Source organism: Lipotes vexillifer, unplaced genomic scaffold, assembly GCF_000442215.2.
Source record: "Lipotes vexillifer unplaced genomic scaffold, Lipotes_vexillifer_v1.1 scaffold3, whole genome shotgun sequence".
Classification (NCBI taxonomy): domain Eukaryota; kingdom Metazoa; phylum Chordata; class Mammalia; order Artiodactyla; family Lipotidae; genus Lipotes; species Lipotes vexillifer.
The window spans coordinates 7,055,205-7,070,401 of NW_006783631.1; the positions used below are offsets into that span (position 1 = coordinate 7,055,205).

At 38.7% G+C, this 15,197-nt stretch overlaps 1 protein-coding gene across 1 annotated transcript in view; it reads left to right on the forward strand.

The window, feature by feature from the left end:
• CNTNAP5 (contactin associated protein family member 5) overlaps positions 1–15,197 on the forward strand; it is an 884,418-nt gene that overhangs the window by 594,225 nt on the left and 274,996 nt on the right. Inside the window, exon 12 of the mRNA XM_007456361.1 lies at positions 6,841–6,960. Within this exon, the coding sequence (XP_007456423.1) occupies positions 6,841–6,960 (120 nt within the window). The remainder of the gene's footprint in view (positions 1–6,840; positions 6,961–15,197) is intronic.

A 15,197-nucleotide genomic window follows, 5' to 3' on the forward strand; every position in this document is an offset into this window, starting at 1 on the left:
TCTTTCCCTTTGACATTGTAAAGGAGGGTCCACTATCAATATTTTCTAACTAATTTTGCCTGTAATAGAGGAAAGCTATTGATTTCCATATGTTAATCTTATAGCTTACAACTTTTGTTTTTAGTTATTTTACACTGATTATTTTAGTATTTTTAGATATGTAATCTGATTATCCATGAAAAGAGTATAACTTCTTCCTTTCTAATTTGTATGCCTCCTGTTGTTTTTTCTCTTCTAATTTCGATGACTGAAACTCTAACACAATGTGAAATATTAGTAGAGATCTTGAAGATGCTTGTTTTTGTTCTTTTTCTGACCTGAGTGGGAAATTCTAGTGTTTTCACGTCAGTTATCTTTTAAATGAGTGGAGAGATCATATCATTTTTCTCCTTAGCCCTATTATGATGACTATATATATAGTACATTTTCTAATATTGAACCACGCCTGCATTTTTGGATTAAGCCCCCCAAATGGTCATAATTTCCTTTCTAAATATGCTATCGTGTACTGTTTGCCAATATTTTTATAATTTTAAAATTTATATTTATAAGTGAGGCTGTAATTTTTCTTTTTGTGTGGTCTGTCAGGTTTGGGGATTACCTTTATACTTACTTCATATAATACATTTGGAAGATTTTTGGAGAAGGATAAGTAGCATTAAGGATAATCTGCTCTTTAAAGAATTATCTAAGGAAAACATATGGATCCTGCTGTATTTTTTTCTTATGGAGTATTTAAATACCTTTTCTCTTTCTTTTATAGGAATTGGTCTTTTAAAATTTTCTATCTGTATTGGGATTAATTTTGATGAGTTTAAGAGCCTGAATTACCTGAGATCAGAACCGTGTCTCTTTTATTTACTTTTCTCAGAGGCTAGAGTTAACTGAAAAATCAGTAGTCTTACAATATGTGTGTATAGAGTACTTGTTATATAGTGTGTTAGGCATGCAGTAGAGAAAGAACAATTTAATCAACAAGTAGCATGCTTGTACTTCCTGGAAGTGTTGATGAATTGAACATATGAATTTACTTTCACTTCCTCCTAACACTTCACATAAACAATAGTAATTGATTTTTTTTTAATGGTCCTGTTAGTCAGCAGCTGACCCACCTTGCCCTTTACTACTTCCCAACCTTCAACTTTAATAATGAGGTGATCATAAGAGATGTAAGGTGCACCTGGCCAGGAGTTAGGGAAGCTAAATGAGGAGATAGCCCATCTGGAATACCAGCTGGCTTGGCTGCCCCACATTTACAACTGAAGTCAGAAGATAAGCAGCAATGTGTGTCATCTGCAACAGCATCTCACGCCCTGCATCAACCTCACAGGTGTAAAATAAATGTGTGTGGTGTCACTTCCACCTTCCAAATCTCATGTAACATATCCCACTAAACCACAGACTCTAGCAAGACCAAGGGAGAAGCCCTACAGACATTAACATGAGGGTTTCCCACGGAGTTGTCCAGCCATTTAACCCTACAATAAAGCCCATGGAGGGCAAACCAAAAACATTTGCTTAGTGCTGACACTTAGTGCTGACCACTGTTAAATACGAGAGGACCACACAAGATTACCTGACATCCCAGAAAAAGAGTCTAACATGCCAGATAAAACAGAGACCAAAATAATCACAAAACAAGTAAGCCAATTAAGCACGCGAGGACATAAACACACACACACCCCTACCTTGGAGGAAATAATGTACACAGAAAGAAGAAAATATTCTAAAAAACTATATTACAATTAATATTTTCAGAGATTTTAGAGATATAGTTCATCAATGAATCAAGAATTGCATGTTGTTAAAACAAGAGTATTCAGAGGTGGTGGGGGGTGAGGGAAAGCCTCCAGGGGATTTAAACCGGGGAATGACCCAAATGTCCTACAATGGCTTAACTGTTAAACATGCCACCAGTGAAACAGCCAAAACCTGGGGATGACCCAAATGTCCTATGATGGGTTAACTACTAAACAAACTGTGGTATATCCATACCATGGGATGCCACTCAGCAATTAAACAGAAATAAACTATTGGTGCATGAAACAACTTAAGTGGATTTCGAGGGAATTATGCTGTGGGAAGAAGCTAGTTTCAAGAGGGAATGTCCAGCATGATGGTGGGGAGATGGCCAGAGGAGACAGCTATGTGCCAGGTTGGAAGAAGACCAGTCCAGATTGCCACAGGTCAGAAAGATCCAGAAGATAATTTTTCAAAGAAGTTGAAATCCATAGAATACCTGAAATGTCCAAATATTAAAAAAATAATAATTATTATTAGAGACATTTTCAAACATACACAAAAAGATAGAATAGTATAATTGTCCCCAATGTACCCTCCCCTGTTTCAGTATTTATCAATAGGCTACCATTTTTGTTTCCACTATGTCCCTCTTTGTTTTTGATGAAATATTTTAAAAAGCAGATTGTGGACATAATCATTTTACTACAAATCCCTAAGTATGTATCTGACAAAGATGGACGTTTTATCTTTTAGAACATAACCACACTACCATTATCATAGCCAAGCAAAATTAAAAATATTTAAAGATACCAAATCTGATTTTAATTTTTCTGGTTCTCTTAATTTTGTCTTTGCTTTGTTGGAATCAGGATCTTGACAAGGTCCATACCCAGTGTTTGACTGATATGTTTCCTGCATTTCTGTCCCCCTTTTTGCTGTTTATTTGTTGAAGAAACTGAGTCAGATGTTCCCAGAATCTGAATTTAACTGATTGTGTTTTTATAATGTGGAGCGTGTTTCTTTACCTCTTACTGTGGGTTAGTGTTTAAATCTCAGCACTTGATTAGATTCAACTTCAAATTTTTGGCAAGAATGTATCTTAGGTGGTGCTGTGTATTTCTTATTACCTCATGTTGCAGGCATCTTGATAATCACTTTTGGGTGTGTTGAGATTGATCAGTGAATTTGGGTATTGTTAATTTAATCCATCCACTAAAAAAGGACCCCCTCAACTTTTCATCTAATGATTTAGCAATCCTTGATAATTATTTTCTAATTCTTTATTTCATTGGTCTTTATTTCATTCTGCTGAGGGAAGAATCATGAAATGATTGTTGTCTTAAGTCAGTTCTGTAGTGGTCTGTAACCTGGCAATGCATAACTGATAACGCAGGTACTAGAGATGAAACAAGATTACCAAATACTGGTTATTGTTGAAGCTAGTTGTGATATCAGGTTTATTTTATTACTCTCTATGCTCTTTGCATGTATTTGATTTTTTTGTGATAAAAAGTTAAGAAGAAAATACTGAATTTAAATATCACTTGATATAATTTGTAGTTAAATCCATTTAGTTTCCTTTCCATATTTATGAATTGCACCTTTTCTTCTAGTATATTTAATTTTGTTTTTTGGTTTTAAAAAATATTTATATTGATTCAAAGTTAAAAATGTGGCATGTTCAGAAAGGCCTAGTTTCTGTCCCTTTCCCCTTTCTCCCATTCTTTCTCTCTTCATAGGTATCCACTTAAATTAGTTTTCACTTGAATATTTTGGAAGGCATTTTAGAGAGTTGTTAGTGAATTTGTAGTTAAATTTGTGATATATACCTAGAAAATAAAGTAAATGAGAAGAAGAATAAGACAGTTATTAATTTCTAGAAAAATGAAATCGTGTTCAGGAAAGGAAACAACCATATTTTCATATTTGCTATTCGTGAATAGCATGCTTTCTGTTGTATTAGCATAAACAGTAATGATTGATCTAACTAAAATTGTGATCCTACTGTATTGGCAGTATGTGGAAACTGAAAGTTCTTTGTATGTGGGGAGAGGTGACGAAAAAAGCTAAATTCTCATCTTTCCTATTGGTAAGTGAATAGATGACCTATAAATTTGGAAAATCAAGAAGTAGCAGTATAGACATACAATTTAGAGATATAATAGTCAATACCAAAAGAATAAGCTAAGAAATAAATGTCATCATCTCTGCACGGAAGGGAGGTAAGGCCTATTGTTTTTTCTTAACAAGTCTTGTGATTCATGAAAAAAATTAAGTAAGCAAAAAATTGACAAAAAATAAGAGGCGACATAACATGAAACAATTTAACATTAATAATAATAATAGTTTTTATTTATCAAGCACTTCCTACGTGCCAAGTACTATGCTAAGTGTTGAACGTGGATTATCTCTGAATCCTTACTTCAGTTGTATTAGATAGACTCTTTTTTTATGCCTATAACCACATGAGAGAATTAATGCTTTGAGAGTATATTAGCTCTTTACTGCTGCATGATGAATTACAGCAAAAGTTATCCTCTGGAAACAACAGACGTTATTACTTCATAGTTTCTGTGGGTCCTTGAGCAACTTGGCTGGGTAGTTCTGACCCAGTCTTATGGGGCTGCCTTCAAGGTGTCAGCCAGGGCTACTGTCACTTCAGTTAAAACTCTGGAGAGAAGCTTCCAGGCTCATGCCTTGGACCTCTTCAAAGGGTTACCTCAGGACCTAGCAGTCGGCTTCTCTGAAAGCAGGTGCTCCAGAAGAACCCCGAGTTGGAAGCCATGTGTCTTTTTACAACCTGGTCTTGACAATGTCATCATCTTCTGTCAGAAGCAGGTCAGTAAGTCTAGACCACACTCAAGGGGAGGGCGTGAATTCCAAGAGGTGCTGATGAGTTATCTTAAAGGTTACCAGGTGTGTTATCAGATGTGTGACACACACCTTGGTGTGTTATCAGGTTTAGGCCAGTAGAAATAATCTATATGTTATGCTCAATATGCAGGGCGGAAACTGACCCTCCCATGGACCCACAGCTTCAGAAACGGTGTATGACTGCAAGGGAGAATTACATGAGTTCAAGGATCACCTTGAATTCACTCTAATTTATACAAAGTCAAAGCCTCTCAAGCTTTAGAACTTTATTTGTAATGAATTATTTGAAGCACCCCTCACACTTGATCATGTCAAACTATAGCTTCATATTCCTGGGCTGGGACATTAGTCACAGGGTCATGGTAGTTAAGGTGAGGAGTTAGTGCTCTATCTTTAAAACTGTTAGGAGCCACTGAAGTGTTTTCAACACAGGAAGATGACATAATATTGGATGCGTACCTGCTGCTCTGAGCTACATTATTTTGTCTCAAGCATTAGACGACATTCTACTTTCTCGTGTGAAGCAGCAGATCCTCCTTTCCACCCTACCAAATTCGTTCATGTGGGTGTAATGAGATTTATAAATTTCTCTTACCTTCAGACTGTTCAAAGTATCCCATCTCAGGACAGTTGTGTCTGCCTCTCTCTGAGCACATAAAGGTCTTTTTGGCTGTAACCAGGCTGCCAGCTTTCTAAGGCACAGACTCATTGCCACATCCTTGGTCTGTTGTTCAGTGGCCACCACACTGTTGACACATATGAGGAACTCAATAAATGCTTGTTAAGTCAAAATGGACTAAACTTGATTGGGCACCTACTATATGATAGTTATTGTGCTGAGTTCTGGGTATATAGAAATAAGACCATGTCATTTGACTTTATAAATGAAAAGTCATGACTGTATATTCAATTTTACATTCACTAATCAAACATTTTCTTATTGAGGTATAGTTAATGTACAATGTTGTGTTAGTTTCAAGTGTACAAAAAAGGGATCCAGATATATGTATATATATATATATATATATATATAAATATAATTTTTCAGATTTTTTTCCCTTATAGATTATTACAAAATATTGAGTATAGTTCCCTGTGCTCTACAGTAGGTCCTTGTTGGTTATCTATTTTATATTTAGCAGTGTGTACATGTTAATCCCAAACTCCTAATTCATCCCTCTGCCTCACCCTTTCCCCTTTGGTAACCATAAATTTGTTTTCTCTGTCTGTGAGTCTGTTTTTGTTTTGCAAATAAGTTCATTTGTACATTTTTTTAGGTTCCATATATAAGTGATATCATATGATATTTGTCTTTCTCTATCTGGCTTACTTCGCCTAGTATGATAATCTCTAGGTCCATCCATGGTCCTGCAAATGGCATTATTTTATTCTTTTTAATGGCTGAGTAATATTCCATTGTATATATAAAAAAGTATATATATATATATATATATATATATATAAAACATCTTCTTTATCCATTCCTCTGTTGATGGACATTTATGTTGCTTCCATGACCTGGCTATTGTAAACAGCACTGCAATGAACATTGGGGTGCATGTATCTTTTTGAATTAGAGTTTTCTCCAGATATATGCCCAGGAGTGGGATTGCTGGATCATATGGTAGCTCTATTTTTAGTTTTTTAAGGCACCTCCATACTGTTCACCTTAGTGACTGCACCAATTTACATTCCCACCAACAGTTTAATAAGAGGGTTCCTTTTTCTCCACTCCCACTCCAGCATTTATTATTTGTACATTTTTAACTTTTGATCTCCCACTGTGAGTGTGGCATTCTGCTAGATGCTGGAACACAGCCTCAAACTACACACTGCCACCACTCTTAAAGATTCTGTAACTATTGCAGGAGACAGAACAGTGTATGATGCCCTAGCTTCACAACTGTGCAAGTGCAGGGGAAGGACAAACACATCAGCATAGGGAAGGGCTGTTTAAGAGGGAGGGGGAGATGTAAACTCGGAGTTTTGGAGGATGTAAACTCGGAGTTGTTTAGAAGAATGAACATTAGGATGAATGGAGGATGCAAGCCCATCAAACATTGGGGCACTAGTTTGTTAAGGCTCGGGGAGAAAGTTGAGGTTATAGGAGAAAGGAAAGAAATCACAATTGAAAGTAAATATAATAAGTAGCAGTTACTGATCCTCCAAAGGATATGTAGAGCCAAGCCAAGTTTCTTCTCTGCTGCCTTTGTGTCTTTCCAGCCCTCTACGAGCAATCCTGTGAGGTGTACAGACACCAAGGCAACACAGCTGGTTTCTTCTACATCGACTCAGATGGCAGTGGGACCCTGGGACCCTTCCAAGTGTACTGCAACATCACAGGTAAGGGTGCAGAATTCCTACTCACGCTTCATGTCACTATGTGATGCAAAGGGAAATCCACTGGAAGGGGACACTTGCATAAATAAAAATTTGAAGGACCAACTTCAGGGGGGAAATGGTATTTAGGTAAATAATAGGATTTAGCAGCTAGGTTATTTTCATGAGAGAAGAAAACCTGTTAATGGTCTTGACAACGTTTCACTGAACCAAGAATTAAATATCAAGCATTTTCTGCAGAGCTGAACAAGGTCATGTCTCTCTTAAAATTCAAAAACAGAAAGAGAAGGAAAATAACCCAACAGACAAAAAAAACAAAAGTTAATATCAATAGAAAGCCCTGATTCAGGAAGTGGGAAAGCTTGATTCAGGTCTGGCTCTGAGGACCGTGTGACTCCGAGGGTCACTGTGAGCTTCAGTTCTGCATCAGTGAAATGGAAATAGTAGTTTCTGCCTCTTAGAGTTGTGAGGATGAAACAAAATCATCTGTATTGCTGAAACTAGCCAGGGTAGTTATCCCGCAGATGCCTAACCAAAACACTGAGCTATTTCTATTTTCCCTGGCTATCTCATAATATCTTGCCATTTTTTTCTAAAGTGTCTATGGATGTATTAAAAGCCAGTTATTACATGGGTTTAGAAGCAGCATGTGATCACTAATTTATTCTTAAAAAAATAATTCCACACCCCAAACCTGATGTAATATTTATTTAAAAATATAGCAATGCAAGCACTCCCTCTGTTTAGAATGTCAGTTGGCATATACACATTTTTTGTTTGTTTGTTTTGAGCACTGGCCTTCGGAGGCACCAGCAGAATCATGTAATAAAGAAGAAAAGTAGGAATCTATTAAGGCCCTTTGAGTCCTCAGGCCCCAGACTTCGCTGCTACAGGGCGCCACATCTGTGGAGGTCTGTCTATAGTCAGACACTGTCCTGGCCACAAAGGATATGCAGAGAAATAAGGCATAGTCATTGTCATTCATGAGGCAGTAAAATAAGGAAAAATAGCATGCAGTATCGCAGGTAGAAATGCAAGCAAGCCATTGCCAAAATGGTGATTGAGGACATTTAGCAGTAATTTGCCCATCTGAATACAAAACGCCACAGGTTTTCTGCAGAAAATGCTAGTTACATGGAACTGGATGCCATTTCATTTCATTTCCATCATACTTCATCTCTTCAAAATGTATGCTAGCTGCTTCTCAATAGCCCTATAACATAATTAGAAATTGTGTTACTGTTTTCTTTTCACGGTTGTGCCAGCCTATAATGTTCAACAACCTGGTCAAGAAGTAGGCTTCTCCGTGGATCTTGGTTATTTTCAAAATTAATTAACATATGGCTCTCTGGGGAATCATGCTAAAAATAGACTTTGCAGACCCAGAAATTCTAAATTCAGTAAATGTACTTCTATTGAGCTTTCCAAATGATTCTGATGCAATTTGTCCCCAGTCCGCAATTTACAAAAAAAGGAGGAAGTGTTTTGCTTGCAGAAGAAGGCAAAGGAGATCAGTGCCTGTTGAGTGATGGGTGTGACAAATAATAAGAGGATTTGTGGTAATGGCATCAATGACTCAGCTCCTGCCATCTTTGGGAACTGAACTGAGAGTTTACAAATATCATCTCTTTTAATTCTTGGCAACAAAAATATGAGGTGGATATTTTAAACTCTATCTTACATAGAAGGAAAGAGCACATGAGAATTTCATGACTTGCTTGAGATAATAAATCCTGGGACTAATAGTCAAGACTCAGGAAGCAAACAAGACCTTCTGGTACAGCAATAATCTATATCACTAAAACATTAATTGGATACTTTGTATTGCTTATGTTTTGCTTGAAGCCATGCTTTTATTTTGTTATAAAAATAATCAATACTAATTATGGAAACTTTAAGGAAAAGAAGAAAAGTGTGAAGAAATGTTAAAGTCACCTATAAACCCCAATCCAGGGATTGCTATTGATATTTTATTGTTAGAATTTCCTTGGGACTTTTTGCTATGAATGCATATGTGTGTTTTTCTATGAATGTATATGTTCTTAAATGTATATTTTTACACCATGCATTTAAGAGACAAGCATAGACATCCTATTTATATTAAAACATATAGTTTGAAATTAAAATACATACATTAAATATAGCTTGACAAATTTAACTCTCCAAAATAATGTAAGTAGAATGACACTGATTCATAGATCTCATTTACATGAAATGCTCTGCCTCTCTTTGGAAAGACTTCTCTCGGGATTTATGTTTGATATTTTGTCCAGGAATGGCTAAAGATGAATGTTTATGTATATTAAATGTTGCCCTTTTGCTGATGTGATGCTGAAGGCATCAGGACCTCTGAGTTATGTCCCAAAATTGATAGGGTGCGTTGTGCACGATTGGGGATTTCTTTGAAATATGCTTTTCTGGTCACATGCAATTGCAAACTATATAGGTGTTTGGTTTTGTTTTTGTTTTCCTAAAATACCTGTAAAAGTAAAAGCAAACTTCTGTGTAGGCGAATTATATCCATATTTAACTGACAAACATTTTTAATGCCTAAATATAACAATAATGAAATACATAATTTTTTATTTGTCAGTAGTAACTGTTCTTAAATGTGAGTGACTTACGACACTAGGAAAAGTGTGACAAAGTAGTCCAGGGAAGAGAGGAAGGGGGAGGGAGAGGAGGAGGGAGGGAGGAGAAGGGGGAACGGAAGGAGGGAGGAAATGGCCAGAGAAGACTTGCTGTGTGTTTAACTCCGGTTTCTAAGAGCACAAAGCCACTGGTCTCTGCACTTTACAGAGGTATTCCTGGGGCATAACACAGAGAGTGTAAACCAAGCTGGGACGTAGGGAACCTGGACTGTCTCTCTTACTGCTCTTTGTGCCAGTCGGCTGGGTGCTCCCAGCCTGGCTGTGCATCTCAAAAATAAGGATCTGGAGCTAAGTGGTCCCTCAGGCCTCCCTCATTTAGAACTCCCTGAGAGACCATTTGAGGTTCCAAAGAAAAGGAGAAGGTTCCCCTAAGTCTGCAGATACTTGCAAATGGATGTCATGAGGGTAAAGGGCGGGTTTTAGTTGTGGAAAACTGTAAATATGAATCCCAGCTGCCTCGCATCTTCTCTTTACAGTTACTCTGGGGGTAGTTCCTCATTTCTATAGGTTACTCTTGCCCCTCCCTGGAGATTTAAGTCTGTGCATCTTATCTACCACGGGGTGATCCTGGGGATATGAGGGCCACGAGTGCTCAAGGAGCAACTGCCCTCTTTGGTGTAAGGCAGTGTGATCTCTGCATGGGGACAGTAGGACAAATTATAGGAGTAACTTAGGCTTATCGATTAGGCTTATCGGTAAAGTGGACTGAATCTAGGGTTCTACAGATTTCGACAGGGTGCCATAACCCAGGCTGCATTCTGACACTAGGGGGTAGGAGAGAAGTATGAGAAAGATAGAGTTAAGTTTCTTCAGGAATACACACTTGGCCTACATTTAACATATCTCTAAATGATGTACAATTCATTTCAGCTCAGTGTAAGTTTGCACATTTCAGGCACTGCACAAACTGCAAGTGTACACAGTCATGTCTGTCTTAGTCTCTTTGGGCTGGTCTAGCAACATTCCACAAATTGAGTGGCTTCCAAAACCCCAGGAGTATATTGTCTCACAGTTCTTGAGGGTAGAAGACCAAAATCAAGGTGCCAGCAGGGCCACAACCCCTCTGAAACCTGTAGGGGAGTCTCCTTCCTGGCCTCTCCCTAGCATCTGGCAGTTTGCTTGACCCGTGGGTGCTCCTGGGCTCCTAGAAGCAGCCCCTCAATCTCTGCATCCCTGGGACTGTCTCCCTGCTTCTGTGTGATTACATCATAGTGATATTTTTCCCTCACATGTCTGTGTGTCTGTTTCCTCTTTTCTTATAAGGACACCAGTCATATCAGCTTAGGGTCCAACCTAATGGAGTATGACATTATCTTAATTTGATTACATGTGTGAAGAATCTATTTCCCATTAAGGCCTTGCACATTCACAGGTACAGAGTGTTAGGTCTTTAAGCGATCATTTTGGCAGACACAATTCAACACATAACAGTATTATTTCAGTCTCCTCCACAGGCTAATCATAGAAAAGACACAGCAACAATTAAAATGTCTTCACAAGGATAGCGCATGTGTAGTGTGTGTTGAGAGCCCACAAGAGGGGCACCTAACCCAGACACTCGTGGAAGGGCTATCAGGCAGGCAGGAAACATCTCTAAGAATTGGATGGAGGGTAGGAACTGGCCAGAAGAAGACACAAAGGAAGGCTTTTCAAGGAAGAGCAAATGAATGTCAGGAACAAGGTTCCAGGGTCCCTTGATCCTGCACATTTGTGGGGACCACCCAACTCACCAGGATGAATTGCTAGTTTAGAACACTGAAAAATGCATGTACCTGAATGACTAGAAAGTAAAAGGATCACAGTGACTTGATTAGGGACAAGCAGAAGTTTCTGAAGATCCATAATCTGAACTATAGTTTCCCAGCAAGGAAATCGGCTATCTTGATTCCAGGGAAAAGAATTATTTTTTTCAATTTAATTTAATTTTTACTTTATATTGGAGTGCAGTTGATTTACAATGTTGTGTTAATTTCAGGTGTACAACAAAGTGATAAATATACATATATCCATTCTTTTTCAGATTCTTTTCCCATACAGGTTATTACAGAATGAGTAGAGTTCCCTGTGCTATACAGTAAGACCTCGTTGGTTATCTATTTTATATATAGTAGTGTGTATACGTTAATCCCAAACTCCAGTTTTTATCAGATCATTCTTGAGCATGCCAGACTATTTAGCTGACCCTGAAGGAAAGATGAGCAACTTTCTGAGTACCAATAACAAGCCACCATCCTCAGGTTATACACGGTCTTTAGCACTGTTCCCCTCTCTGGAGGACTGGATCTGACTTACATTAGGGACTGTTTACAAAGGGATGAATGTACAAGGAGAAATTATGGGAATATACTGTACTATGGAGCTAGTAACAAAGGAGATGTTCCCACCATCAGGCCCATGGAGGTGAGGGGAGGGCATTTCGCCAGAGCAAGAAGGAGGGCAGGATGTGAAGAATCTGTGCCTTGAGACAGCTGTGACGTGTTTGGGAACAGCCATCAAGGAGCTTGGGGAGTAACCTCAGTCTCTCCTCACCCCTTCCAGTCTCCTTCCTAGGTTTCTGTCGAGCAAATTCCGCTAGAATTCAGAAGGCAAGAGCACTTATTGGTATAATGCCTTTAGTCAGCCTTCCCGGGCACAGAGAAGGCTGCAGAAGGATGGAAAGTACATCTAGTGGGGCAAATGGAAAATATGTTGTCGATAAAGAACCATCCAAAGAAGCCTGGGGGGAAAAGTGATTTGAATTCATCAAGGATCAAGGATGGTGGTGAGGTGGGCATGGTGAGTGAAATCCACAAACCATGCAAATATATGAAGCATGGATTTGTCCATTAGATTCCCACCTGAAGCAGAAAGGACCGCCCTTTGCAGGTTCAGTCGAAGCGAGGTTAAGATGAATGCGAAAAGCATACATGAAGGAGAGACATTGAGAGCTAGCTTACTCTAAAAATTGATAAGTCACTCAAGTGATGAATAATTAAGAGGCAAGTGGACAACTAAGGGAAACTGTGACATATGCCAGAATGTAATGTTTTGTTCAAAGGGACATCTGGGTTCCATGCCACTACCTGGTGGTAAAAGTCCCCTTAACCTGAATGTGGACAGTTTCAGCCAATGATGTAAAGTTTGTGATCACCCTTGGCTATGCCGGTCTAGTTGGGCAAGTAGGGAGGGATGTATTTGAGACAACAAGGAATCTAGTAGGACTCAGAATTGTATTGCTGGATGAAAATGAATGTAAGGTAGACTCACAGGATAGGTTAGACACCATCTGGAAGTGAGGCAGTGCTGGTCACTGGGATCAATGCAAAGGGAAAGACAGAAGTGGAGAAAAAGCAGGGTGCAGGAAGTAGCTGGAATTAGTGAACATCTGAGGTACCTGTATAGGAAGTGTGTGTTGATGATACACAAGAATGTGGTAAGTATATCATCAACTTGGCTGAGTCACGATGTCCAGATATTTGGTCAGACATTATCATTAATGCTTCTGTGAAGGGGTTTTCTTTTAGATGAGATGAACACTTAAATCAGTGGACTTTGAATAAAGCAGAATACCCTCCAAAATGTAGGTGGGCCTCGTTCAATCAGTGGAAGGTCTTCACAGAACAAAAACTGACCTCCCCCAAGCAAGAAGAAAGTCAGCCAGCAGACTGTCTTCTGTCTTTGGGATTGAAATGCAGCTGTTTGCTAGGTCTCCAGACTCCTGGTCTACCCTGCAGATTTTGGACTTACCAAGCCTCTACAGTCTTGTGAGCCAATTATGCACTGGAAAAAATATATATATGATTTTTATATTCTGTTGGTTCTGTTTCTCTGGAGAACCTTGACTCATGCACTTGGTACCTACAGTTTGGTTGTGCTCTCCTCTCATTTTCTGAATATTTCTACCATGACACTGATCACACTGCATTATTACCACTGATGTTTACTTCTGTGTTCCATGAGACTGTGAGGTCCTGGATGGAAAATGAGAGACAGAGTGTCAGGAATTCCTGGATCTACTTTTACACATACTCTAATGAGCCCAGTGTAAATGGACTGCTGAGAAATCACAGCCAAACTGAAGATTAATTTCTGCCTTTCTCTATTTTTTCTTTGCACTTCCCATAATTTATCTTAGAATAAGGCCTTGACCCATTACATCAATGACAGTTTGGAACTATGGATATTGCCTTAATGTCTATTCTTAACTGGGCTTGAGTCATTCCTACTATTTGCAACCTCTTCTGCAAGTCCAAGAGTGAAAAGTGTCCTGCTACTCCTCATTGCCCCCAAGACCTTTCACTGCTATCCAGCCTCCACAAACCCTTTCTTTTCTCCAAATGTAAGAATGAGTAGTGGGAGGGACACATGTTTTGGAGTCACATTGGAGTTCCTATTTTAGTGCTGGCACATTCTAGCCGTGGGACCTTGGACAAGTCATTTAACATTTCTGGATCTTGGTTTCCTTATCGGGAAGATGGAGAATAAAAATGTCTTCCTTTCTAGACTAATCTGAGGAATAGAATATACCTGCAAAGTTCCTAGCCCCCAAATGTAGATGATCAGGAAACAGAGTAGCCAAATATCATGATGTAATATTAACCATGATCTCTTTCACTCTCACTGCTGTTCTAGTGGTATAGATAACATCTATAAGGCCATCCGAGTTGCAAAAGATAGCTATTTCCTCTTGCCAGAAATAATGTCTTTATTCCTTCTGCATTGCCATGAGATTTCAGAGGCTGGAGGGATTTCTAGGAGGCTGGAGGGAGCATTTCTGAGGGGAAGCTTCCCGTATCAATAAAGCAGAATTAGAAGGGTGAGGCACTCTGACAAGATTTTTCCTAGAACTTGACGTTTCAACTCATTCAACTGTTTACATTTTTCCATTTTGAATGTTAACAGGACACCTTGTCAACATGTTAAAAGATGTTTCCCAGCCACACACTGTTCTTCCTCTGTGCAGTACAATTGCATATTGAGATGCAAAATTGTCTAGAACCACTAAAAAAAACACAGTTATTTCCCGTCTTGATGGATACAATGCCGGTTTCGTGTATCTAGACCTGTACAGCTATCATCAGGCATTGCAAGAAGTTTGCAAGGAAGGTTTAGTCAAATCTTGAAAGCAAAACTTGTTTTCCTTCTCAAAGAGCTCCTAATCCATTTGCAAACCACCTTGCAAGTTTCCATATCTTAACTCTTGCTATTATGATGCTCTATTTCTCATTCCTTTGGCAGCAGGCTCTGGCTTCATTAAAACTCATCAAAGCATGCATAATGGAGTAGGCAGAGAAGCTGCAATTAAAGTCTCTCCAATATTCCTGTACATAAGGATTCAGTGGGATTGCAGGTAATAGATTATCATCCAAGTCACTGACAGAAAGAAAGGAATGTGTCCATTCAGTTTGGTCTAACAGCTGTTGGCCTTGCTTCCCTAAGTTAGAGCAACATCACTGAGTTTACAGTTTTATGTATGGCCTGCACAAGGGTTTGTGAGTGTACAGGAAACAAGAGTTACCAATGACATAGGATGAGACCACTTACTTATGGCACATTTATTTCTCCCTGAACTTCTTAGTGCATTGTTAATTTTCTGCAGCTTTATTTTAC